This window comes from Bombus huntii, chromosome 6 (assembly GCF_024542735.1).
Source record: "Bombus huntii isolate Logan2020A chromosome 6, iyBomHunt1.1, whole genome shotgun sequence".
NCBI classification, from domain to species: domain Eukaryota; kingdom Metazoa; phylum Arthropoda; class Insecta; order Hymenoptera; family Apidae; genus Bombus; species Bombus huntii.
In genome coordinates this window covers 16,653,636-16,678,121 of record NC_066243.1, presented here as the reverse complement: position 1 = coordinate 16,678,121, position 24,486 = coordinate 16,653,636, and the positions used below count along the sequence as shown (strand labels likewise).

General features: G+C 41.7%; 5 protein-coding genes and 1 long non-coding RNA gene across 9 annotated transcripts; 4 read left to right on the top strand and 2 right to left on the bottom strand.

The window, feature by feature from the left end:
* The first annotated feature begins 9 nt into the window (after nucleotides 1–9).
* LOC126866718 (translocating chain-associated membrane protein 1) lies at nucleotides 10–2,444 on the top strand. The gene is made up of 7 exons (XM_050620631.1): nucleotides 10–331; nucleotides 644–820; nucleotides 903–1,018; nucleotides 1,092–1,304; nucleotides 1,379–1,488; nucleotides 1,567–1,854; nucleotides 1,937–2,444. Exons 1-7 carry the CDS (start codon nucleotides 200–202, stop codon nucleotides 2,032–2,034), a joined length of 1,134 nt encoding a protein of 377 aa, XP_050476588.1. The 5' UTR covers nucleotides 10–199; the 3' UTR covers nucleotides 2,035–2,444.
* A 146-nt stretch (nucleotides 2,445–2,590) lies between these two features.
* On the top strand, nucleotides 2,591–6,360 carry LOC126866715 (MATH and LRR domain-containing protein PFE0570w-like). Of its 2 annotated transcripts, XM_050620619.1 has the most exons (4): nucleotides 2,591–3,015; nucleotides 3,098–3,301; nucleotides 3,370–3,602; nucleotides 4,215–6,360. In XM_050620619.1, exons 1-4 carry the CDS (start codon nucleotides 2,931–2,933, stop codon nucleotides 6,129–6,131), a joined length of 2,439 nt encoding a protein of 812 aa, XP_050476576.1. In that variant the 5' UTR covers nucleotides 2,591–2,930; the 3' UTR covers nucleotides 6,132–6,360. The 2 variants fall into 2 exon arrangements, with proteins under 2 accessions (XP_050476576.1, XP_050476575.1); XM_050620618.1 differs by having other exon boundaries at nucleotides 3,370–6,360.
* Nucleotides 6,361–7,546: 1,186 nt separating this feature from the next.
* On the bottom strand, nucleotides 7,547–8,858 carry LOC126866723 (uncharacterized). Its single transcript, XR_007690023.1, has 2 exons — nucleotides 8,246–8,858; nucleotides 7,547–8,072 (listed from the first exon to the last, which is right to left on the bottom strand). It is a non-coding gene; the product is annotated as an uncharacterized LOC126866723 (long non-coding RNA).
* A 256-nt stretch (nucleotides 8,859–9,114) lies between these two features.
* LOC126866722 (uncharacterized) lies at nucleotides 9,115–11,505 on the top strand. Its single transcript, XM_050620641.1, has 2 exons — nucleotides 9,115–9,315; nucleotides 9,905–11,505. The coding sequence occupies exons 1-2, from the start codon at nucleotides 9,271–9,273 to the stop codon at nucleotides 10,157–10,159; spliced, it is 300 nt and encodes a 99-aa protein (XP_050476598.1). The 5' UTR covers nucleotides 9,115–9,270; the 3' UTR covers nucleotides 10,160–11,505.
* A 654-nt stretch (nucleotides 11,506–12,159) lies between these two features.
* Nucleotides 12,160–19,928, bottom strand: LOC126866717 (hairy/enhancer-of-split related with YRPW motif protein-like). Of its 2 annotated transcripts, XM_050620630.1 has the most exons (5): nucleotides 19,391–19,928; nucleotides 18,973–19,311; nucleotides 15,865–18,891; nucleotides 15,360–15,574; nucleotides 12,160–13,357 (listed from the first exon to the last, which is right to left on the bottom strand). In XM_050620630.1, exons 3-5 carry the CDS (start codon nucleotides 16,500–16,502, stop codon nucleotides 12,951–12,953), a joined length of 1,260 nt encoding a protein of 419 aa, XP_050476587.1. In that variant the 5' UTR covers nucleotides 16,503–18,891; nucleotides 18,973–19,311; nucleotides 19,391–19,928; the 3' UTR covers nucleotides 12,160–12,950. The 2 variants fall into 2 exon arrangements, with proteins under 2 accessions (XP_050476587.1, XP_050476586.1); XM_050620629.1 differs by having other exon boundaries at nucleotides 18,973–19,928.
* A 179-nt stretch (nucleotides 19,929–20,107) lies between these two features.
* On the top strand, nucleotides 20,108–24,395 carry LOC126866712 (ribosome biogenesis protein BMS1 homolog). Of its 2 annotated transcripts, XM_050620613.1 has the most exons (3): nucleotides 20,633–20,780; nucleotides 20,866–21,355; nucleotides 21,435–24,395. In XM_050620613.1, the coding sequence occupies exons 2-3, from the start codon at nucleotides 20,895–20,897 to the stop codon at nucleotides 24,355–24,357; spliced, it is 3,384 nt and encodes a 1,127-aa protein (XP_050476570.1). In that variant the 5' UTR covers nucleotides 20,633–20,780; nucleotides 20,866–20,894; the 3' UTR covers nucleotides 24,358–24,395. The 2 variants fall into 2 exon arrangements, with proteins under 2 accessions (XP_050476569.1, XP_050476570.1); XM_050620612.1 differs by having other exon boundaries at nucleotides 20,108–21,355.
* The last annotated feature ends 91 nt before the right edge of the window (nucleotides 24,396–24,486 follow it).

Here is a 24,486-nt window from a genome sequence, read left to right as displayed (position 1 = left end):
AGAAAGCGCCACATTGTTCAATGTTGGTCGCATGCTTTAATTTATTGCTTTCCCGCTACGACGTGTGTTGCGTTGTTGCCTATAGTATATGTATATAGGTATTGGTATAATTGAGTACACGTTGAATTATTTGACGGTACTTTTAATAAGTCGTTGACGCGTGTGGTCACAAGAACGGTGCTTTTAATCCTGGAAAATAATGGTTGCAGTAAAAGGTCGCAAAAATTCAAATAAAAACCCTCCTATATTCAGTCATGAATTCATTATTCAAAATCATGGAGATATTGTTTCTTGTGTGGCTATGATCTTCATAACGGGTTTATTGCTGCAGGTCAGTATTCAGTTTCTTCAATTTCAATGATATTTTTATTTAACCCATACATATTTTTCAAAGTTCGCTAGCGATGATTTTCTTTATTTTTATATATTTCACTTTATGTTCGAAGAACAGTTTATACCTAATATCAGTTCCAATTATCGTTAGTTCGATAACCATATGTTATTTGCCATTGCCATTATTTGTTAACCAATACGAATATATGTAATAAATCGAGCTTAAGTGAAGTTATATTAACATAATATTCTTGATTAACACAATGTTCGCTTACTTATACACTATTATAAGTTATAAATTATTTTTTAGGTAACATCACCATGGGCATATACATTTATTGCTATTCATCACAATATAACTTCAGATATTGAAGATCCGACTATGCCAATGAAATATACTACTGGTTGGAAAGACGCATGTGCTATATTTTTCTCTTTCTTGATAACAATTGTAATGCACGCCGTATTTCAAGATTATATTTTTGATGTAAGATGCATTAATTTGTATTTTCTTTATTCTAAATATTTTCAATAAAACCGTTACTAACATTTATATTTTCTTTTTTCAGAAAGTTTCAAAACGTTTACATCTTAGTAAAGTAAAACTTGCCAAATTTAATGAATCCAGTCAACTTGTTTTATTTTATATACTATCTGTTATATGGGGTATAGACATAATTATCAGGTCTGTTATATCAAATATAAATATAGTTATTTTTTATATAATTAAATGTAATATAAATTTATGATTCCTTTAGAGAGGACTTGTTATTAAACATAACTTTATTGTGGAAGGAATACCCTGTGCCAATGTCATTTTCCTCAAAATTGTTCTTTATTTGCCAACTTGCTTATTGGTTGCATTGTTATCCTGAAATATATTTTCAAAGAGTAAAGAAGGAAGATATACCTTCTCGAATTGTACAAGCAACTATTGGATTCTTTTCCACTGTTGCAGCTTATATCTTTAAGTATGACATACATATTTTTCTATGTAGTGTACAATATTAGTTATTATTTTCTAATACTTTCTTATTTTATACAGTTTCCAGCAAGTAGGAATCTTACTATTAGTTCCACATTACATAGGAGATGCTATGCTTCATGGAGCTAGGCTTGTACATTTTGTCGGTAAAAAAGAAAAGGTGACAAAAAGTGGGTATAATTTCATTAGGTATACTGTTTTATATAAAATTACTTCTTTTGTAATATTCTACAATTATTTTGTTACAGTGGCATTCCTCGTTGCTAACTCGATGTACGTTTTCGTACGCGTTGCAACGTTGCCTATTGCAACGTTAGTCTTTTTGTATGGTTTAGGCCAAGTTGAAAGTGTATTCAATTTCGCAACTGGAAATTTTAATATTCCAGTCATAAGATTTACAGCTTTGACCTATATCATTATCTTGCAAACGTACCTTTCTTATGTATTTATTTCGAGGCAACTTAAGCGTGCCCGTGAAAATGTAGTTCCTGTACAAACAACAGTGAAATCAAAACAAAAGCCAAGGAAAAAAGAAGGTAAACAAGACTTTAGGAACTTTCCTATCGTTAACGTACACTGAAAGCATTAATTTTAAGTACAAAATTGATTTTTGTTTAGGAAAAAAAACTGCCATGTCCGAGGATGACGATCTGCCAGAAGTTGACCAAGCGACTAAGAAAAATCTTAGATCCCGTTCATCTACGAAAGCTAAATAAATATATAGTAAAGTAAGAGATTTTTATCTAAGGCTGATCACACAGAAGTACCTATTTCATTTATCTATGTATGTATTATAAACAAGGTTTCTGATATTAGTATTTATGAAAATTTCCATTATGTTAATATCATTTTAAAATGCGAATTACCGTGTGACCTTCACATACATATTTCACGTTTGTATTAAGCGTATATAAACTTTAGACTTTGTATGTGAAAGTTTTCTAATTTTACATGTACAAGAGCATAATTTACACAAACTTTCCGTTTATGCTCCGAAATTAGTAACTCTGAATGCGATTGATTTAATAATCTTATATGTATGATATACTTATACTTCTATGATTATGTATGACTATGCTTAACAATAACAAGAAAATATAATAATAAAGCGTAAAATAACACCATATATTACATTTTGATTTTATTTGCATATATTTTATTGTTCATTATATTTAGTGTATTTATTATAATCAAAGATTAATAGGGGTATCGCTGATGAACATGGAAAAAGTTTAGCCAAAAGTACGCTCTACGAGTTGCCTTTAGCGGTCAAACGGTCGAACCACACGCACATTTTTTGTTTCGGTTATTTTGGCGGTAGAAACATGCGCGAGGAACAGAGCGCACATTCTATGTGAGAAAGAAACATATACACGGAGAAATGTGTGTTCGTAGTTTCGTACTAATTGTATTAAATATATGTAATGTACTAATTTATGTTTAGAGTGGTTAATCATTTTATTTTGCTATTTGGACTATACCTTTAGTTATCAGATATTAATAGCTTTATAAGAAGAAAGATATAAATAAGAATCATAGAACTTTAAGTGTTACTATAACGCGAAAATTATAGTTTTTGTAAAAATGTCAAATATTTAAAATATTATTGAAAATGGCTAAACGAAAAAGTTTAAACAAACGTCGGTCTAGATACAGTTCTGCTATTTTAAATTCCGATACGGATATTTTTGGTGATGGTATGTATTCGCTTGACAACTTTGTCTAGGTTAGGTATTTATATTATAAAACAGTATACATACTATAGTGTTTATATTTCAGAATACCCATACTGGTGGAAAAAGTTGGAAGACACTTCGTTAACGCAACTATCAACTGATTCGAAAATTTTAAATCAAACTAGTCGTCATTTAGATTCTAATTCACAAATAGAAACAAGCCAGGTTACAGGTGAATGGTGGAAAATATTAGACGTTTCAAGTATTCCAAATTCTCCCAAAATAAACGAAGATGTCGTAGAAAAAAGTATGTTCCTTTAATCTATGAGGTATATGTTACAAAACTACTTTTTATTAATTATGACATTTCATTAGATTCAGCTAACAATGTACCGATGTCAGAATCTGAAGAAGAACTTGAAATTGCAAAAAGCAAGCATCATTTGCGTTCAAAGGCAAGAAAAAGCAAGGATAATATTTTTTTGAACGTTTTAAATGATTCTGTAACAACCAAGTCAGACGTTAAAAAGGATAATAATAATGTAATAACGTCGGAATCCGAGGAAGAACTTGAAATTGCAAAAAGCAAGCATCATTTGCGTTCAAAGGCAAGAAAAAGCAAGGATAATATTTTTTTGAACGTTTTAAATGATTCTGTAACAACCAAGTCAGACGTTAAAAAGGATAATAATAATGTAATAACGTCGGAATCCGAGGAAGAACCGGAAATTGCAAAAAAGAGACATCCTCTGCGTTCAAAGGCAAAACAAAGCAGAGATAATATTTTTTTGAATGTTTTAGATGATTCTATGACAACTACGTCAGAAGTTACACAGAAAAATAATAATGTAGTAACGTCGGAATCTGAAGAAAAACCTGAAATTGCAAAAAGGAAATTTCCCTTGCGCTCTAAGGCAACAGAAAGCAAACATAATATTTCCTCGAATGTCTTAAACGATTTTATAATAACTAAGTCAGATGTTAAAAAGAAAAATAATAATGTAGTCACTTCAGAATCCGAGGAAGGATCTAAAATTGCAAAAGAGAAAAATCTTTTGCATTTAAGGGCAAAAAGAAGCAAAGGCAATATTTTCTTGAATGTCTTAAATGATTCTATGACAACTAGATCAGAAGTTATAAAGAAAAATAGTAATATAGTAACGTCGGCATCTGAAGAAGAGCTTGAAATTGCAAAATGCAAATACCATTTGCATTCAAAGGCAAGAAAAAGCAAGGATAATATTTTTTTGAACGTTTTAAACGATTCTGTAACAACCAAGTCAGACGTTAAAAACAAAAGTAATAATATAATAACGTCGGAATCAGAGGAAGAACCGAAAATTGCAAAAAAGAGACATCCTCTGCGTTCAGAGGCAAAACAAAGCAGAGATAATATTTTTTTGAATGTTTTCGACGATTCTATGACAACTACGTCAGAAGTTACACAGAAAAATAATAATGTAGTAACGTCGGAATCTGAAGAAGAACCTGATATTGCAAAAAGGAAATTTCCCTTGCGTTCTAAGGCAATAGGAAGCAAAGATAATATTGGTTCGAATATATTAAACGATTCTGTGACAACTACGCCAGGAATTGCACAGAAGACTAATAATATACTAACGTCGGAATCCGAAGAACCTAAAATTGCAAAAGGAAAATATCTTTCGCGTTCTAAGGTAACAGAAAGCAAAGATAATGTTTTTTCAAATGTTTTAGATGATTCTACGACAACTAAGTTAAAAGTTATGCAGAGAAGTGGAAAAAAAAGTTCTAAGAGTAATTCTGCATCAAATAGCGAAACAGTTGCTAACATTGAACAATTAAACAAGATACAAGGATATAGTTTGAATCACAGTCAAAAGACTGATGATATTTCAAAACTAAAGTCTAATATTTCAAAGAATAAAAATAATGAGTTACAAATGGCAACAAACTACTTAGTTCCTACAACAACCGAAACATCAGTTTCCAGCGAAACAGAGTCGAATCGGTGTGCATTAAATTTTGAGGATGATTCTATACATTTTGCGATGCCAAAAGCACAGAGTACAATACTCGAAGGTAGTAGTTTGTCTGTACATAGTAGCGCTAAGGAAAGCAATAACAATGACACATACCATAAAATATTAAAATGGAAATCAAAGTTGTTAACAAATAATAATAAGAATGCAAAGAAGAATTTATTTGAAACTGTACTTGAAGATCAAGAAAGTACTATTAAAATAGGAGAAAATGCAACAGCCGATGGAATAGCAGAACATTCACTGAAATCATCAAAGGTCTCTGAAGCACTACATCTTTCTCGATTGCCGTCTTCTCCTTCCAAAAAAGCAATTTCGTCTCCTTCCAAAAAAGCAATTCCGTCTCTTTCTAAAAAAGCAATTCCGTCTCCTTCCAAAAAAGCAATTTCGTCTCCTTCGCGACATTCAACGGTGGTCAAAACGTGTACAAACACACATAGCGTGGAGCCAAAAGGCCAGACAAGCATCAGGCACTTTTTGATGTCGGATAAAACATTGCCGACATTGCAAATGTTTTGGGATAAAGAGAAAGTAGATGGAATAAAACGAGAATTAGAGAGGGTGAAGGAACGAGAAATAGCTCGTATGAAAATAGATAGAAACAAGCAAGAAGTTCAAAAGAAGTTGCCTTTGCGGGAAGAAAAAATAAAGAAAATTGAGAAAAATACGAAGTCGACATTGCAGAATCAACGTCCTATGAAACAAGTCCATAAGGCTTTTTTGGTGAATGGGCGAGCGTACAGAGCCCCTCGGCTTCCCCGTCCCCAATACTGGATTACCGATCGTCTTTATAAATACTTGTGGAAGTGTATGGAACCGAGATTCAAGTTGGAAACTAGAGTGGTTTCTGAAAAATTTATACATCAGTTGTCGAGTGTAACAACGTTGATCGCCAAACGTAAATCATACTTGAATTATAAAGCTGAATTGTACGCGTTGATGAAAGAAATGGCACGGCTTGATATTATTCATACTCGAAACGATTTTTACAATTTTTGTCATGATTTCTTTCCCTATGAGCTTCGCGTTAAAACAGTGCCAATGTTATTACCTGGAAACAAGAGAAATATACCATACGACGCGGACACACTGCACAAACCTCTTCTAGTCCCTTGAACTGTTTGTTGTACATGACGCTGTTACATTTAACGCGATTCATACCACAGAATGTAAATAAATATATTTTCGTTATGTTCAAAGGAAGGAATCGGTCCAATTTATTTCGTATCAGAAGGTTACTTACATTTTATGCCCTAATTAAAGTGATCATTTTTCTCCATTGAATCTCTGTACGTAGAATGCAAAAAGTATTTATAAATAATATCGAATAAAATGTAGATGTACATTTGGTTGTTTATGTAATTTGAGCTGGTATTTTAGCATTGGTCAATCGATATTTGATCGTCTAAATCAATGCGAAGCAAGGCGTGTGAGGATCGAATTGCGACGTTTCCCACGGAACGGACACTCCATGTTCCAAAAGATCAACGCTTCTATTTTTCCTTTTTTTCCATTTTTCCTTTATCCACGCGTCCGCTATACAGTTGGACCTTGTACGCATCCACGTTACCAGTACAGGTGTACATAAGTTCGCTTCTACCTTTCCACAGGTATACAAATTTTCTATTCCTCTTCGTATTGACAAGTATGACAGATAGTTTATCGTTGTTTCGCTGACTTGTCGTTGAAAGAAATATCGTTTATTATCACGCTGAAAATGATTCGCTCGGATGTTAGTGACTATTTCTGTTTTCGGTTTATTACGGATCAACGCGTGACGAAAATCACGATTCTATAAATATTTGTGACAAGTGAATTTGACGTAATGAAACTCGAGCAATACGTGACATAGTGAAAAGAAGAGTAACAGATTAAGAATGGTTCTCTCGGATTTACGTAATATATCGAGGTTAGTAAAAGTAGTTAAACAACCTCGATACTGCGACTTTTGACTCTCATTGAACGAATAAACAGATTTCCCTATTGTCCCTTCTATCCTTGTACTTTCCTATTGTCAGAGAGGCACGTTTGTTTGTGCAATTTCTCGAATCACGAGGAAATTTTGTTCGATCGATTATAACGCGATCGAACGACAATGGTGCCGTATTGATGATTTTCGGGAAGGCAGAAGGTAGGGCGGTAATCGTTGGATATACGATATCGTCGGTTTTCTCTCTCCGAACGAAAGGAAGGGAATACAAAGACAGTGTTATACTTGGGAGAGCTGTCTTAATTAACCGAACGAATCTGACCGAGTCTCGTTTGAAGTTTAATCTCTAATGGAACAGCCGTCGCAATTAGGTGAGACTTATTTTGCGCACGCCATGTCGTGTATAATGTTTGAGCGAGCATCGGGGGACACGTGACACGGCACGCGTCGCTCGTTACTCTATCGATATCGGCGATTGTTTCCTTTAAAAATGATTACGCTCTTTTTTATTTCATCGATACTCCCTTTTCTCTCTTTCTCCCCTTCCACATTCTTTTCTTCGTTGAAAATATGCAACTGCCGTTTCTTTTCCGAAAATTCGATTTTCCCTTTTTTTTTTTTTTTTAAGAACACTGATATGCTTTGACCGATTAAGTACGTATATAGCTTGTCGAGTCACCGGGCCACGTTCAGAGTATTATGTTTAACCGGGGCGAAAAAAGCGGGTGGTTAGATACCGCTGTCGGAAATATTTGGCACGTGCCATGATGATTTGGTTACTTTGCTTGTTCGAATATACGAAGATTAAAAACTGACAAGGCAAAGGGGATACGAGGATGCGTCACGCATCTTTGCGTCAAGCATCTTTTCTCTTTTATTTTATCACGTTGTTACTTATATCGAATTTCGTACATACATACACTACATATATTTATGTACATATGGTATGGTAGATATACAGGATGGCGAACTAGTTTCAGGACAATTCAAGATGCAAGTAGTCTTGTTTGACGTCATCGATGTAATTGGAATGGTGCATTGTGACGTCGTCCGTATGACGCTACTTTAGAATCGTTTAACTCGTCCTTATGAAAGGTGACAATGATTTCCCGAAGATGCGACACGACCTAGCAATGATAAAGGTACCTCTTATTCGGTGATTGAAGGCGACGAACGGTCGCGGCGAGCATCGCGTACGAAACGATCGCGGTGTTATGAAATCGTGGCCAGAAACATAAAGGAAGTGTAGCCATTTATTCCGACGAATGTGTAGAGGGATTTTACAAAGAAGAGTACTTACTTTCGTAGATCGAGTAGCCGGTATTGGCGTTCCTTCGAGCGAGCACAGCTCGAATGTTATGACAATTATGAGTTTTCCGTGGGTGCATCGAGGTGGCACGTGGCGACGCGCATTGGGGAGATGGTGGCCGCGTGTCGCCGCGTGAGAACAGCTTCGCTCACACGCGTTACGTCGCGCACGTGCATATCTACTATGTATTGCGTCTACTAGCTTTGCGTACACGCATGCGTACCCGCGACCGCGCCACGCGCCTCTGCCACCCTCCAACTTTTCAATGAGCACTCCTCCTCTTCTTCTCTTTCTTTTCTCTTTCCTTTTTCTTTGTTCTCTCAGCTTCGCCGGTATCCATCATCTTCGAACATGGATCGATACGTATCGCGTTTGTATCATCGCGATCGTAAACGACGAAAAAATTATACATTCGCTATCGATACGATTGCAAAGGTCGAATCGATCGCGCTTTAATTCGATTCGATCTTTCACCCTCGTATCCTCTATGGATAAGCGAGTATGTCGCGAGTATGAATACTCGTTCCACTTCCGTTTTAGTATTTCGATAGACAGCGTTTCGAATGGGAAGGAAAAGAAGAAATAATAGAAGATAAAGCAGGGAAAAGTGCTTTTCAAATATGTAACCGATGAGAGGATTGGCGTACGTTTGAAAAAAAGGGAAGAGGTAAGCAGCGAGGTACGTACATACTCGGTTACCCTTCCTCCATTCGTTCATGAAGTTCGCTCTTTGTACAATAAGGCAGAAACGCGATTCCACTCGGAAGTAGTACACAGTGAGTGTTTGAGTGGGGATAGGGAGGTTCGTACAGCGTGGTACGATAAGATCCGGCCAGCCGAGGTGATAAATAGGACCGTCTAGTGGCTCGGAGCGGTATTTGGTCGCGCGACGCTGAGGCGTGCGCATCGAACTGATTCGTTTGCACGGTGAGAGTTCGTATCGGTCAAAAATCAATCTTACAGCCGCCGCTACGTTCAATTTTCCTGACAATCGAAAGGAAATTCGGATATCGGACATGTTACGAAAATTGCTGAGCAAATCTGGTCGCAGACTCCTTAGGGTAAGGCGATGACAATTATCCCTTTCGACTATGTCGCACGCACGCACGTATACACGCACGTTTCTGTCGCATCGGCCGACCTGATTTCTTTAACCTCGCGTTTCGCATCGTTAACCTAGTCACCGGGTTGATGTCGCTATTTTGATTTTAGTTTAATTTCGTCTAATCGCCGTAACGAAGCGAACCTTTCCTCGTTTCCCGTGTACATTGCAAGATTTCTTTACACGTGTCTAACTAAAGCTTCGATCAATTCTATATAGGACATTTTTCATACGACGTAGGGCCGTGTAATTTTCGTCAGCGTGATTTTAGCCTTGCTCGACATTGATTCGTTTAACTACAACACAACTCGCACGGACATATGCTTTGCTTGTAAGGTGCATGTACTACGTGTATCTACGACCTAACCTACTGCTGCTATATAGTCGGTTCAAAATGTTTAATCGGTTTCAGCGAGTTGTCGATAGAGTTCGACGATGATGTTTCGTTTGTTCGCCGATTAATTCGAATCAATCGGACTGAAACGGTAGAGAGAAAAGATAAAGGAGGTGGTGGAGACTATATCGTATGCCGCTGTTTCGATTTGCAGGCCATCAAGAAATTGTCAACGAGAAGCCGCAAGGTGAAAAAGTCACAAAACTCGACCTCTTGGCACTCGGCCATGCCGGAGTTGGAGACAGAGTCTCTTTCGTGGTCTTTACCGTCTCTGGATACGAAGAGCATCGACACGTTCACGACGTACGTTGCCGACAATTCCGAGGATGGTGGCTCAATGTGTTGCTTCTGTGACGAATACGAGGAGAATCAGCGAAACGAGAACATAGAGAACGAAATGATGATCTAACGTATGCGACGTTACGGTTGCCACGAGTATTTAATCCATACGGTTACTTCCATCTTTCTCTTCGTTGGCCAGACGAATCTAAATCTCGTGGTCGCTGTCGTCGCCTCGAGCGTACTAACGTAGCCACGATATCGACGAACGGGATGGAACATGGAAGAGTCGAGAGGATAAAAAAAAAAACACAAGTATTGGCGGCCATTTGGATATTCTTTGCGGTTCGCTTTATAAGATGGTCGTACGCTCGGTTATCTTTCGAGTCGAATTTTAACGAAAATTGGACCACGCCGAATCCTACGTTCTATCAAAGAGGATATATACGTTACCTACGTACATACGTACTTTTTTTTTCACGATGCAACGAACCGTCTAAAAAAATAGCTATATATACTTCTTAAGAGCGAAGGATGTAACGTCGGGTGAAATCGAGCCTATTAGATATATTTTTGTTTATAACGTTTATAACGTATAAACAGAGAGAAAGAAAGAATAGTCTAATTACGTACTTACATCGGTCTTCCGAAGAGCGACACGTTGGTAGATACCACCACGTTGGTGGTTCGTCGATTCGATCGAGTCGGATTTTTCTCACGAGCGCTTACTCGTTATTTCGATCTCGCGTCGACTCGATTGGATGCTGGCATTTAATCGTTGATAGCGAACAGAGGGACAGTAGAGGAACTGAAGCGAGAAAAGAGGAAGGAGAAAATTACGTTGTTTCTTAGACGTAAAAAGATATCGATGCTTCGATATATGCAAATAATCTACCTGAAATGCACGATGACGCGCGATTTAAACATTTTCGTTATCGAAAGTATTATTTCTAGAGATAAGATATTTTGCTCACACGATATGCTCACAGAGATATCAAATTGTTTCATGGTACAAATTAGTCCTGAAAGTTGCACTCCTTACGCAAGTACGACAGAGTGCCGGCTACACACGTTCCGCTGGTCGTAAGCTTAGGTTCAAGCTCGCGGAAGAAGCGCGCGGGAGTAAAGGCCGCTCTCGTATTTTACTCGCAGTATTCTTTTCGAATTACCACGTCGTACGATTTATGTTAAGATAATGTCGAACGTTGGTTCTCTCGTGCGACCATAGTTTTAGGTATAACGTTTGTACGCGTCGTGTACTCACTTGTATCGTATTTACATGTATAGGTATATGTACAGATGTGTGAAACTACGTGAATCTATATGTACATAGTTATAGGATATGCGCGAATGTACATAGATACGACGATGTACGATAACGAACGAGTGGCGATATCTTATTGTAAGTATGTCCGACGAGGCTGTGACTTTTTAATGCATGCGAATATATCGTAAATAAAATAGTTTTGTCGACGATTATTCGACGTTTTTATGACCCTTGTCGTTGAAGCTTCGATCGAAGCTTGCGTTCGTTCTCGATAACGCAAAACACGTAACCCGTATCCATATGCAGGTACAGCATAACGCGTTTACGCTTGCGATCAAAGAGGTACATAGGTACTTGTACTTGTGCATAGGTGAAGGTAGAGGAGTTACGTTTGGCGATCGATCGAGTGGCGGACACTAACGATCGAGCGAGTTTCTTAAACGCGCGAAATAGGTATGTACAACTAACAAGCAGCGTTCCATGGTAACGTTCGCAAGAGAAGGGAGGAGCGCGAAGAGCAAAGAGAGGCGACGGTAATTCGGCGGCTCGGCATCGAACAATAGCCACGTGCCCACGCACTATTCTTCCTGTTTGACAATTAGCTCGGCTACTCCCCGTGGATTTCGAATATTCGTAAAAAAGAAAAAGAAGAAAAAAAAAAAAAGAGAAGCAGCAGCGGCTAATTATTCTCATCGATCGTAACGAGCTGCGCGAATTTCCCGTTTTGCGAACGTATTCTCTATGGAAGGTTTAACGAGTCGCAAAACTGGTTCGTATGCCGCTGTTCGAGCGGAACCCTACCACGGACGCTTACTTTGTTTCTCGTTGCGACCAATAGTTGGCCTCGGCAAGCTGCAAAACGAATCTTTGCATAAGAATAGTTGGCGGACTTTGTCGTTACGAGCACGATGCGTCAGCGGGCATAGCGCGAATCCTGTTCCGGGGAAAACCCGGGATGATAGAGGATAAGGAGCGGGGATAGAGGCGAGCAGAGAATAAGTTGGCAGAAGAGATAAATACTCGCGCGTTTCGATGGTTTCGTGAATTTGACTCGATCGGCGGGAAACGTAGCGGCAGAAACGAGATGTCGGATATAACGTACGTGTCTATATGTACATAAGTAAATAAATATACGTTATGGTATGTTTCGTTATCGTCGTTTTATTGCAAACATCTTTGAGCGTTTCCTTCCATAGGACGTACGCAGCGCGATACGTTTAATGGCACTTGTTCGATCGATACATCTTCGACTCGATTATTATACAAACGAGCAGACAATATTTGTTACAAGAGGAACGTGAGATATAAAGGAGTAAAAAATAGAAATAAGAGCGAACGATTTCGATCGCGTTTCGTTATTTACAATAATTGCGATTATATCTATATACAAATCTATGTACAACGTCGTGGCTCGATCGGCAGGCATCGCGAGTCGAGTCGAACCGAATAAATAGATAACATCCGCTTGGATGGTTATTAGGTACTCGCATGACTATCGTACGTAAAGTACCGTACCGTGTCGTAATTTAGAAAAGAGAATTCCCCGAGGAGAGGAATACGAAATCAGGAGAGAGTTCTACGTTCGTTCGAAAACGAGACGAGATGATAAGAAGACGCAGGAAGTGGCGAAACTCGCCTAAGGATGGGCCGCGTTTCAGTAGGCCAGTTCGGCACCCCACGGTCTATAAGGTTTACCGTGTTGCTGCTGGGGATACTGGCCGGGATACTGGCCCCATCCGAGCGCGCTACCACCCAGAAGAGGTGGCATAGTACCCGTTCCAGGTGGCATTCCAGGGGGAACCGAGCTCGCCGCCGGCTCGTAGCTGCTGCTCGTCGAAGACGACGTCAGACTCGTCACCGGGGGCACGGACGAGGGCACCGCGGACGGAGGATGATCGCGGTGAAAACTTTGCAGATGGGAGAGCAATCGTAACCTCAGAGGATCCCTCTCGTCGAGGCCTTCCATCGTGACCAAGTAGCGACCGACTTCGGCCGCGCATTCGCCCCAGCCGACCGCGTGGTAATCCATCGCCAGCTTCGTACTGTCGTATCCTTCGGGACCTGTAAAATTACAAGACGATGCGTCAAGTACGCGTGGAGCGGTATCGATTTTCATTCGAATCGGCGCGTATTTTTCATCTACGCGAAAGGATATGACAGCCGGAAGGATATGGTACGCGTAGTACGTACAGGAGGAACGGGACAGGTAGCGTGGGAACCGTTTAGACCCCCGTAGATCCTGACAGATGCGCGTTATACGAGCCGCTACGCGCAGGCTGCGAAGATCCAGACTACGCTACTACGCTGATTTCTTCCGCGTTTCTGTTCTTTTTCTTCCTCTTTTCTTTTTTTTCCGTTGCTCGAACGTCGCGTCGGTTCTTCCTCTCGTCGAGAGCGTCGCGCGTTTCGCAAGAGGCGCCCCGGTTACGCAAAGACGAATAAAATACGCGATACATCGGTTCGCGTTTGGAAAAATCGCGAGAAATCGCGTTCAGAGCGTTTGGAAAAAAAGAAAGAGAAGGAGAGAGAGAGAGAGAGAGAGAGAGAGAGAGCGCGATCGTGGATCGACAGCGACGGGAATCGCTATCCGATAGGTAGGCGAGAAGGCAAGGGCGAAAACTACGCGTACGTGTGTGTACGCGCGCGCGCGCAGATATAAAACGGGAGTCGGTTTCCCACAGGGTTCGACATCTGCCCCGACCGTGAGCAACTCGGCGGTGCCTCCTTGACGAAGGGTGCCACGCGGGACACCCCACTACTACCTAACTCGCCACCAATCGTGGGAACACCACTTCGGAAGAGTCGTTGACTTCCTGTGCTTCCCACAGGATCTCCGATTCGGCTGCAGCTCCTCCCTGCCACCTGCTTCTCTCCAAGGATATCTCGTTCACCGACGCGACCACGCGCTTCCCTTTCAAATCGCCGGAATACCGTTCGATCTCGCGTCTTTCTTCTCTTTTTCTTTGTCCGCTGGATCAGCGCCGACACCGAGATCCTCTTTACGAACGAACGCCGTCGTTTTCCAGCGCCTTCGTGTCGTTTAGATCGCGAAACACGAGCGTCGTTTACATGCCGACCAACGACTCGATCTCGATCGTGCACGAGATCCCGTAAACGACCGCGACTCGTGTTTTCACGATTTTAACGCACAGGCGACAGATGGTTTTTCGGTTGCACAGTTTCGAGTCACACGCGATTACCACGATACGTGGCACGGTCAACAGGTGTCTTTCGGTAGGAAAAAGTATCGCTTCGTACCGATTTACGAGAGAACGTTGCTCGTTTGATCGTTTCGCTCGACTCGCTCGAACGTTCTTACAACGTGTCGCGATAACGCGTGATTTTCGGTTGATCGCTTGACCGCCGGTGCCGGGATATCGTCAGATTTTCAGCCTAGCGCTTCACCACCGACGCCAAGATATCGCGCCACTTTTGTTTCTCTATCTATGCGCGTCTTACGCATCGACGCGTACGCACTCGTCGTCGTTCGTTTCTTTCTGCGTTTATTCTGCCTCAAGAAGCAAAATACGAGCGATCGGAACAAGGATCACTCTGCGAGACTGTTTTCGCAGGTCTGTATCGGTATCTGTTTCGCGTGTCAACCGTTTCGATCGAAAGGTACGCGATAGAAGTTTCATAATCCTGTGCCTTTGCACGCATATAATACGAGCGAATTTATCGAATTTGTTTACGCGTCTATCGCTGATAGACCTTCGCTTTATCGGATCGTTCGACGTACTCGGAAGATTCTGACGTTTCTGACGTTCTTCAGAAACGAACAAACGAGCAGCGGCTGGTATTTAACCCCTTGCCGTGCCACTTAGCTCGACGAAACTGGACCCAAGCGGTAGGCGGTACGACGTTTACGTTTGGCCCTCGACTTTCCGTTCGCGAACCTGGCTTGCGATAATTACGTTTCGCCCTACACTGTCTGTTCGCGAGTCTGGCTCGCGATATTCGCGTTCGGGCCAAAGATCCTCGTCGGACGAGTCGGACTCGTCGAAGCACGGAAAGGGGCCAACCGGCGTGCAACACGGATGGTGGTGGTCGTCGAGAGGCTTACCTTTGTTTCGAAGCGACCGCAAATGTTCGACGGTGAGCTGCAAGATCTCCGCTTTCTCTAATTTGCCGCTGTGAGGATCTCTCGCTGCTGCCGGCACTAATCTCCGCAGCTCGCCGAGCGACGCGTTTATTCTGTCGCGGCGTTTCTTCTCTATCATTCCTCTTCTTCGCTTTCGCGACGCGTGCTGACAGGAATCGCCTCCCGGCGAATTACAACTGTATCGAACAAATAAGAGAATCAACAAAGCGATCGAAACGAATTAGTCGGTGGAAAGCGTAAGTGCACGACCTATGTAACCGACTAACACCGCCGAGATCAACTATCGAATTTATTGTTAACGTTACGGCCGATCCGGGGTTTGCTCTGTTCGCAACAGTCACCCTCTCTCAATCAAGACAATGAGATTTTAATTAGCGCGTCGTTCGAAAACATCTGGACGTGTGCGGTCGATCGGACACGAAACACTCGGATTGGACGCGGCATCGAAATCGGCATCGAAACTTACGGTTCTTTGCCGCTCTCCTCGGAAAACACGTCGTCGCAATCGGAATCGCTCATAGCTCTCTTCAAGTTTCTCTGTTGCGACGTTTGTTGTTGTTGTTGTTGTTGTTGTTGTTGTTGTTGCTGTTGTTGCTGCTGCTGCTGCCCGCTCTCCTGACTCCTTATGTCCACGACGTCGATCTTAAGATCGGGGAACTCGTGACTAGATCTGATTTCGCTGCCCATGTCTGGCCTCATTCCCGACAAATCCTGGTGATGTCGCACCATCTCGGGCCTGTGCAATTCCGGTGGCTGGTGTCGTTGCTGCATCTCCGATGCGGCGGAAGGATGCCTCGGATCCGATCTGTGCATCTCGTGTCTGAGATCGGCGGTGCTGGTGGTAGTGGTGGCCGGATGCCTGAGGTCGTGAGGTGGACGCGGATCGTGATGATGGCGCGGTGCGTCAGAATGCTGCGGCTGATAAGAGGGATGCGGCGGCGGTGGATAGCCCCAGTGGTGATGATGATGAGTGGAAGGCGGACCGGGAAGACCGGAGATGTGATTGGGACCGACCGGGCCGACCGGACCGACCGGCCCGGAGCCGATTTCCGATGACAGCAACGTGCTGTTTTCGTCCGATCGCGCCACCACGACCCTCCACATTTCTTCTTCTTTCTTCGCCAATTGTCCCGTGCTCTCGAACTGTCGTATTCCTCGAAATCGATCGGCGACGCTTTCCTCGCGGTCGAAATCGCGCACAGATCGAAAACAGGTCGTCACTGATTCATCGCAAGCTGTCGAGTCGTACGTTCGTTCGGGTTCGTAAGCGTGCGACGAACGCGATCGTCGCTGTCACTCTTCACCACCACGTTACACCGCGAAGACGAGAGGAAGACGAAGTCGGCCGTCGCGAGATGCGATCGTTGTTTAGCGTAGCGTTGGCCGGAAGTCGATGGTGTCCACGTGTCGCGGCTTCCAGAGGAGGTTCGCGGTCGCGTGTACGCGCGCCAAGTAGACTCGCGATATATTAGACGATGGTGCGAAACGCGACGCACTCGCAGGCGTGTGCACTGGTCGCGTGGCGGACGACGTTTGTCATGTGCGGGCGGACTTGGGGACGGCACACGACCGCGTGCCCCGTTTCGTCCCTGGCACTATTGGTGGGGACTAGGTGTGCCGCGCCTCCTTGGTGCGGAGGGGGCAACTTCTCTGTTTCGCTTCTCGATCGCAAGGTGAAAACCCCTCTCCTCTCTCTCTCTCTCTCTCTCTCTCTTCCAACCCCTGCGCTCCCTTTAGAAGCACAGGGGTTTGCGACTGGGGGAAGAAAGAGAGCGAGAGACCAAGGGGGAGTAAAGCGGCGATCGGACAGGGCGATTTTCGTGGGAACGCTCGTGGCGCTTAACTGGTCGCACGCCGCCTCTACCCTCTTGTTCGTGCCTGTGCGAGATTTTGCAAAATCTGGGAACGTGACGCCACTCGCTGCACGTTGGCGTTGCGCGCGTCGACGAGCCTACTGACGCCTACCGAATCGCACAAGGAAGAGGAAAGCGGTCGCATCTATCGGAGAAAACTGGATCTCGCGGATCGGTTCTTGAATTAGCGTGAAATCGCTTTGCTGGTTCGGCTATCTCTCGACGCGACTCCCACGGTTGCCAGGACTCGCGAACGCTCGCTACGAAGGGTGGCCGGCTACGAGGGAGGGTGCGATCACGATAGAACCGTTCTCACGCGGCAATCGCACGCGGCACGCGCTCCTACGATTATCGCTGGCTCTATGGGAACCAAGCCGACTAATCGTGCGTCGCGTCGTTGACTTTTTATCGAAACCGAACGACCGCTGCCGATCCGCCGACTATTCGCCGGATCCGAAAACGCGAAAATTCCTCTTTTTCTTCTTCGGCTAGCGAGATCCGAATATCCGAATTTTCGGTAATTCGGCGATGCTTTGTACTGATTCGAACTGATTCGAAAGACCGTCGCGGTTGGTTCGCGATCGAAAAGCTCGATCGATACTCTGGCAGAGTTCTAGCGCGATATTCCGCGTCGCTCTGTGGATAGGAGAAGGCTGTCGAAATCGAAGCAAAGTATTTCACCGTCGCTTCCGGGCTGCACGCGACTCGTGCACGTGAAGTCGCGTGTCGCGAATCTTGTCGCTCGTGTACGCTCGTGTTGCTGCGAACGGGCACCGCGCCGTCACTTAGCGCGTTAGCGGTCGCTCCTTCTTCCACTTACGCTGTCCAATTCGAAGAGGTTGCCGCGTGATTTTTTCACGATTCTATCCACGCTTCTATACGCGCTTCTATCCACGCTTCTATCCACGCTTCTATCCACGCTTCTATCCACCACGAGCGAAACTGGTAGGGATAATTTTACAAGAGGAGCTTCGCTCGTTTCGGCCTACAAATATTTATATTCATAATTCCGGCCGGACCGACGAGTACGCGCGAAAGCGTCCAGTCGATTCGTCCGATGGCTTGCCCATCTCTTGCACAAACAACGAATGTTCGGTGTAAAGCAAACACGCATAAAATTAGTAGCATTCGACACTTGTCCGGCGCGATCTTCCTTGCGAAAACAAAGGTTCGCAATTCGATCGGACGATGGACCGAAGGGTGATGGACCGCGTCCATCGATCGTGACCGATGGTCACACCCTCCTCCGCCGATCGACCGGTTGACCATCGACGTTGACAGTTGGCACCGCGACACAATCGTCCGATAATTGGTTGATATTGTTCGGAATGCTCGAGTCCGAAGCAACGTGCGCGCACGCATATGCCAGTCCGCGTATCTAAATGATCGCGTGCTCGATTGCTTTACGATTTGTTGGTGCAGTTTCTCCGATCAATCGGAAATATGAATTTATCGGCGATCGCGTTACAGTATCTCCACGCATCCGCGAGAATTTATCGGCGATAGTATTACGAGGATCGGAATAGAATGATAAATATCAGCCCCTACGATTCTACGAACCGTACGTTCTACCCTTGTTTGTCCTCGCAATCTTTCTCCACCATCGAATTCTTCTTTTGTATCGTGTCGTACCTCGGATTCTATGGACATGGAAATACACACGTTTCGCGAGGTTAGTCGCGATTTTACGTATCTGCAAATACGAGCAATTCGATCCTTACCTTTCCTCGCTTCTCCCTTTTCCGTTTCTTCTTCCTCTCTGAACAGTTTTCGACCAATTCGAACGATAGCGAAACATTTTTCACGTTTCCAAACGAATGTCTGAAAATCCGGCGAGTCATGGAACGTCTCGTCCCATGCCATATGTGCCATGGGCACATCGTAGCCTGCCCTTCGCCAATTAATCGACTCTCCGATTAACCGTTGTCCAACTCGAATTACAAGCCCATAGTGTTAAACACAGATCCGGGGAAAAGCGAAAAGTCGTCCTGCGGTCAGTTTCTAGTGTCTTCGGTGTAATTCTGATTCAGTTAGTTCCCATATTCGTTGAAAACGTTGGGCTACGAACAGAAAAGGGACGTTGTATATTCTCGAGAGTGGGGGTGGCCAGAAACTCATCGCACTTAAATGAATATATACATTTAGAAAGTCGAATGGGAATGCTCACACCCTAAAATTATACTTCCATTTAAAAGTCACCCCAATCGTCGCAGCAATTCGCCGCGGTTCGGGGCGTCTCAATTGAAAACAAGTGTAAATCGTCGCGGATCCGCGCTCATATATTAAACAATTTTTTTAGCCGTGATTTTCAAAGGTGACAGCTGTCACGTGCCGATTCGGCGGACTGGAACAACCGCAGAACCACGTTCCTTCCTTTCCAATATGTCACTGCACGTCTATCTTCGAAATTTCATTTTATTCGTTTCTACTTTCATAGAATAGAACGACATTGCGTTCAGTTAACCAGCTCCTTGCCACCATGCTATGGAACGATCGATCATGCGTCCAAATTTTACAACATCACCGGCTATTGTACGAATTAAGATACCTTTGATCGATGACTTTTCAATCGAAGTCTGCTATCGCTTGATCCCAGGGGAAAATGTAGCGGCCGTGTTAACGATACATATTGTCCTAACGCGTTAACTCCCTCCCCGTTTTTGTTTCAAACGACTCTTTACGTTCTCTATCAACGTAGTGTTTTCCGAACATTGTACGAGATACAAACAAAATTTAATGTTACCTCTGATATTACTTATATAAGAATAAGTAGTCGGTATACATAGTCAGAATAACTAGAATCATCTAGCGGTGAAAATATGAAATATTAACCGAAGAATGCAAGAATAAATATTTTTTATTCGTGATAAATCTCTTTGATCGTTATATCGAATTCTTTATTAATTTCTAACTTGGAAATGTATTTTCTCATACTGTCTCGTATAATTCCATTTCCCATAAATTATAGTTTTCATAACATAACCTTCTTCTTGCAACGATCGCTCAAACGACAAACGTCTGCCCTCGCAGACAACACGTGATAAACATTTATAAGTTGTGGCGTTTCTTGTATTCTAAATATTGTATTGCAAATTATAATACCTGCTTATCGTTGAAATATCGAAATTATTTCAAATATTATACCGTCTCTATATGCAGAAATATGTGTATAAAATGTATCGTGGATATAATATAACCTTAATGTTATAATACCAATTAGCGAATAGTAAGTTTTATAAAGAAATTGAAAATGTCAAGTGAAACGGGGAACGATGTCACTCATAAAACTCATAGAGAGCGTAATGCCGGTCGTAAAGCGGAAAAAAAGAAACGAAAGAAAAGCCATGTTCAAGAACTTACGGATAAACAGAAAAATCCAAAGGCATTTACATTTAATTCTGCGATTAAGGCAGAAAGACAATTTAGACGGAAACAGGATATAGAAACAAAGAAACAACACATACCACTGGTTGATAGAACTCCTCTTGAACCTCCTCCGGTTTTAGTTGCTATTGTTGGCCCTCCGAAGGTTGGCAAATCTTTAGTTGTTCAATGTCTCATTAAGAGTTACGTGAAACAACCATTAACTAATATAGTTGGCCCTGTTACTGTAGTTTCTGGAAAGAAAAGAAGAATTACCTTTATGGAATGTAACAATGATCTAAATAGTATGATAGACATTGCTAAAGTAGCAGACCTAGTGTTGCTCTTGGTAGACGCGTCCTTTGGCTTTGAGATGGAAATATTTGAATTTCTAAACATCTGTCAAGTTCATGGTATGCCTAGAATTATGGGTGTTTTAACTCACTTAGATTTAGTAAAAAATGCAAAACAGTTAAAGAAAATCAAAAAGACGTTGAAACAAAGATTTTGGACGGAAGTCTATGCCGGAGCAAAATTATTTTATCTATCTGGATTAATTCATGGAGAATATTTACGTACAGAAATAAAAAATTTAGCAAGATTTATTTCTGTCATGAAATTTAGGCCATTGACTTGGCGTACCACGCATCCTTATATTTTAGCTGACAGAGTGGAAGATTTAACATCTCCGGAACTAATTAGACAAAATCCAAAAGTTGATAGGACAATAAGTTTATATGGGTATGTAAAGGATTATATGTATATGTAAATATTATGTTTCTTTTAATTTTTAATATTAATTTTTTGTTAATATTGACAGGTATGTGAGAGGAATTCCATTAAATAAAGAAACATCCGTACATATTCCGGGTTGTGGCGATCTAAAGATCAAAGATGTTAGTTTTTTGCCAGATCCGTGTCCTTTGCCTGAAGAGTTAAAGAAACGTGCATTAGTAGAAAAGGAACGATTAATTTATGCACCTTTTTCCGGTGTTGGTGGTATAGTATATGACAAGGATGCTGTTTATGTTGAATTGGGTGGTAGCCATTCTCATCAAGAAGAAGAAGAAACAGGCTTGGTTGGAGCTTTAATGGACACACAGGAAACATTAGACCAAAAGTTACAATACAGCGAGCTACAGTTATTTAGCGATGCTGCTCCAATAAAGTCACAGGATGTAAGTGAAGATTTAGACAGTTATAAGGGAGAAACTATAATTAATAATGGCAGGATCAGAAGAAAGGTTCTCTTTTCTGATTCTCAATCACTGGAGAATTTCTCCGATGTATCTGATGATAGCGATCAGGAAGATATCGCAGACGATCAGTTAAACAGCGATCAAGAGGAAGAAAGTGAGAATGAGGAAGTAGATGAAGTGGAAGCGAAGGCTGAATGTTTGCAGACAGACAATGACGGTGAGAAAGAAACGTATAAAAAGAAAGGCCTTAAGAGAAAAAGTAAAAGCTATAAACCAGAGAATGTTAAAAAGAGGAAAAGTTCGTCAGATAATTCAAATCTGGAAGACAACGACGTATCTATTACGAAGCAAAACTCTCTGAATTTGACAAAAGGTAAAATTTCAAATGTATCGAATGACACGGATGTTTATCGTTCTCTGTGCAAGGAATCGGATATCTTTGTAAAAAATAAGATTAAGGAAGCGCTCGACCAATTAAATTTAGATTCAAGTAAAACAAGCGAGAGGATAAATAGCGAGAGCGAAAGTTTTGACGAATTAAGCGACGGAGATTCACGAGATGGATTAGAAATGGATGACTCGGAAGAGGGAACTGATTTTCGTGAAACTTCCGAGGAAGAAGAAGAAGAAGAAAATATCGAAGCTAATAATATGAAGAAGAAGAAGAGGGAGGAAGAAGTTGATGAGATCGAGGACGACGAAGAAGTTGAAGATGAATTAAAATGGAAATCAAACTTAGTCGAACAAGCCAGACAAGCATTCGAAAAACGTCAGCGAAGTAACAAAAATCTCATGAAAGTCGTTTACGGAGTGTTCGATAGGAACTGCACGAAAGAGGATGAGAATGTGGAGAAAATGGAGGTCGAAAATGACGAAATAGGTGGTATCTTCCGTGTCGTTCAAGAACAGCAGAAACAAAAAGTACAAGAAAAAGAGTTGCAAAATCAAGAGGAATGTATATTTTTTCCGGAAACTCAACGGAATTGGTTGGACGAAGAAAATAAAATACTTGTAGTAAATCGTTTCGTAACCGGAAAATGGAAAGAATCGGAAGATGCAGAAGAACTCTTAAAGTTAGATGATGTAAATGACGAAGAATTGTACGGTGATTTCGAAGATATGGAAACTGGGGAAAAGCATGAAGCAGAAAGTAGAAAAGAATCCATAAAGGATGAAATGGAGGAAAGGGAAAAGCTCTTGGAAAAGAAGAAAAAATTGAAGGAACAATTTGATTTAGAGTATGATAACGGCGAATCTAAAACATATTACGACGAATTGAAACTTGAAGTTGAAAAACAAGCGAATTTAAATAAGTCGGAATTTGAGGGATTAGACGATAACATAAGGGTACAATTGGAAGGTTATCGCCCAGGTATGTACGTGCGTGTCGAAATTGAAACTGTGCCATGTGAACTGGTTACTAATTTGGATCCTACATATCCATTAATTATTGGAGGGTTGTTACATGGGGAAGAGAATATAGGATATGTACAAACAAGAATAAAAAAGCATCGATGGTATTCGAAGATCCTAAAGAGCAAAGATCCATTAATACTTTCTGTAGGTTGGCGACGATTCCAGACGTTACCAGTTTTCTCAAAATTAGAAGACAACTTGAAAAATAGAATGTTAAAATATACTCCAGAACATATTGCCTGTATGGCACATTTTTGGGGTCCTGTTACACCACAAAGTACAGGAATCCTGGCAGTTCAGGATGTTGCCACTAGGGTACCAGGTTTTAGAATAGCGGCAACAGGTTCTATCGTAGAGATGGATAAAAGCACACAGATCATGAAAAAATTGAAACTTACTGGTGTTCCGATGAAGATTTATAAAAAAACAGCTTTTATAAAAGATATGTTTAACTCGGCACTCGAAGTTGCTAAATTTGAGGGTGCTAGAATAAAAACCGTATCCGGTATACGCGGTCAAATAAAGAAAGCTGTATCAAAGCCAGAGGGATGTTTCCGTGCGACATTCGAAGACAAAATACTTTTGAGTGATATTGTTTTCTGTCGAACTTGGTATAAGATTGACGTTCCAAAATTTTATAATCCTGTTACATCGCTCCTGTTACCTGTCGAAGAAAAGAATCGATGGCAAGGAATGAAAACAACTGGACAATTAAAAAGAGAAAGGAACATTCGCGCACCTGCTAACAAGGATTCTATGTATACACCTATCGAGAGAATGGTAAAAGTGTTCAAACCTTTGTCTATTCCCCGAAGTTTACAGAAAGAGCTCCCGTACCGAGACAAACCAAAATTAATGCCAAAATCGAAACACGAGCCAAACTTCAAGAAAGGCAGAGTAGCAGTAATACGTGAACCAAATGAAGCTAACGTTGCGAAGCTGATGAGAATGATTAAGACCAACTACGCTTATAAACAAAAACAACTTAAAGAAGCTACTAAACGAAGAATCGAGGGACATCAAGCTAAAATTGCTGCCGCTGAAGCACGAAAACTTAAACGGCAGAAAGAATTGAAGAAACAAGTGTTTAAAGAACTTGGTAAATTAGAAAAGAAAAAGAGGTCATAGTGTATATTTGTTTATAAAATATATTGCATTCTAATAGATAGGCTGGCAGTTATCTTTTACCACTTTTTACTTTTGTTCCGTGCACGTTTTGATCGTCCGTATTCTTATGTAAACAATAAACTGTATATA

Coding starts and splice junctions, on each gene's coding strand:
- LOC126866722 (XM_050620641.1), top strand. CDS start 9,271: ATGTTACGAAAATTGCTGAGCAAATCTGGTCGCAGACTCCTTAGG. Junction 9,316..9,904: donor CTGGTCGCAGACTCCTTAGG/GTAAGGCGATGA, acceptor TTCGATTTGCAG/GCCATCAAGAAATTGTCAAC.
- LOC126866712 (XM_050620612.1), top strand. CDS start 20,502: ATGTCAAGTGAAACGGGGAACGATGTCACTCATAAAACTCATAGAGAG. Junction 21,356..21,434: donor AGGACAATAAGTTTATATGG/GTATGTAAAGGA, acceptor TAATATTGACAG/GTATGTGAGAGGAATTCCAT.
- LOC126866717 (XM_050620629.1), bottom strand. CDS start 16,502: ATGTGGAGGGTCGTGGTGGCGCGATCGGACGAAAACAGCACGTTGCTG. Junction 15,575..15,864: donor GAGGAGAGCGGCAAAGAACC/GTAAGTTTCGAT, acceptor TGTTCGATACAG/TTGTAATTCGCCGGGAGGCG. Junction 13,358..15,359: donor GCGGTCGCTTCGAAACAAAG/GTAAGCCTCTCG, acceptor GTAATTTTACAG/GTCCCGAAGGATACGACAGT.
- LOC126866718 (XM_050620631.1), top strand. CDS start 200: ATGGTTGCAGTAAAAGGTCGCAAAAATTCAAATAAAAACCCTCCTATA. Junction 821..902: donor TTCAAGATTATATTTTTGAT/GTAAGATGCATT, acceptor TTCTTTTTTCAG/AAAGTTTCAAAACGTTTACA. Junction 1,489..1,566: donor AAAAGAAAAGGTGACAAAAA/GTGGGTATAATT, acceptor ATTTTGTTACAG/TGGCATTCCTCGTTGCTAAC.
- LOC126866715 (XM_050620618.1), top strand. CDS start 2,931: ATGGCTAAACGAAAAAGTTTAAACAAACGTCGGTCTAGATACAGTTCT. Junction 3,016..3,097: donor TACGGATATTTTTGGTGATG/GTATGTATTCGC, acceptor TTTATATTTCAG/AATACCCATACTGGTGGAAA. Junction 3,302..3,369: donor CGAAGATGTCGTAGAAAAAA/GTATGTTCCTTT, acceptor ACATTTCATTAG/ATTCAGCTAACAATGTACCG.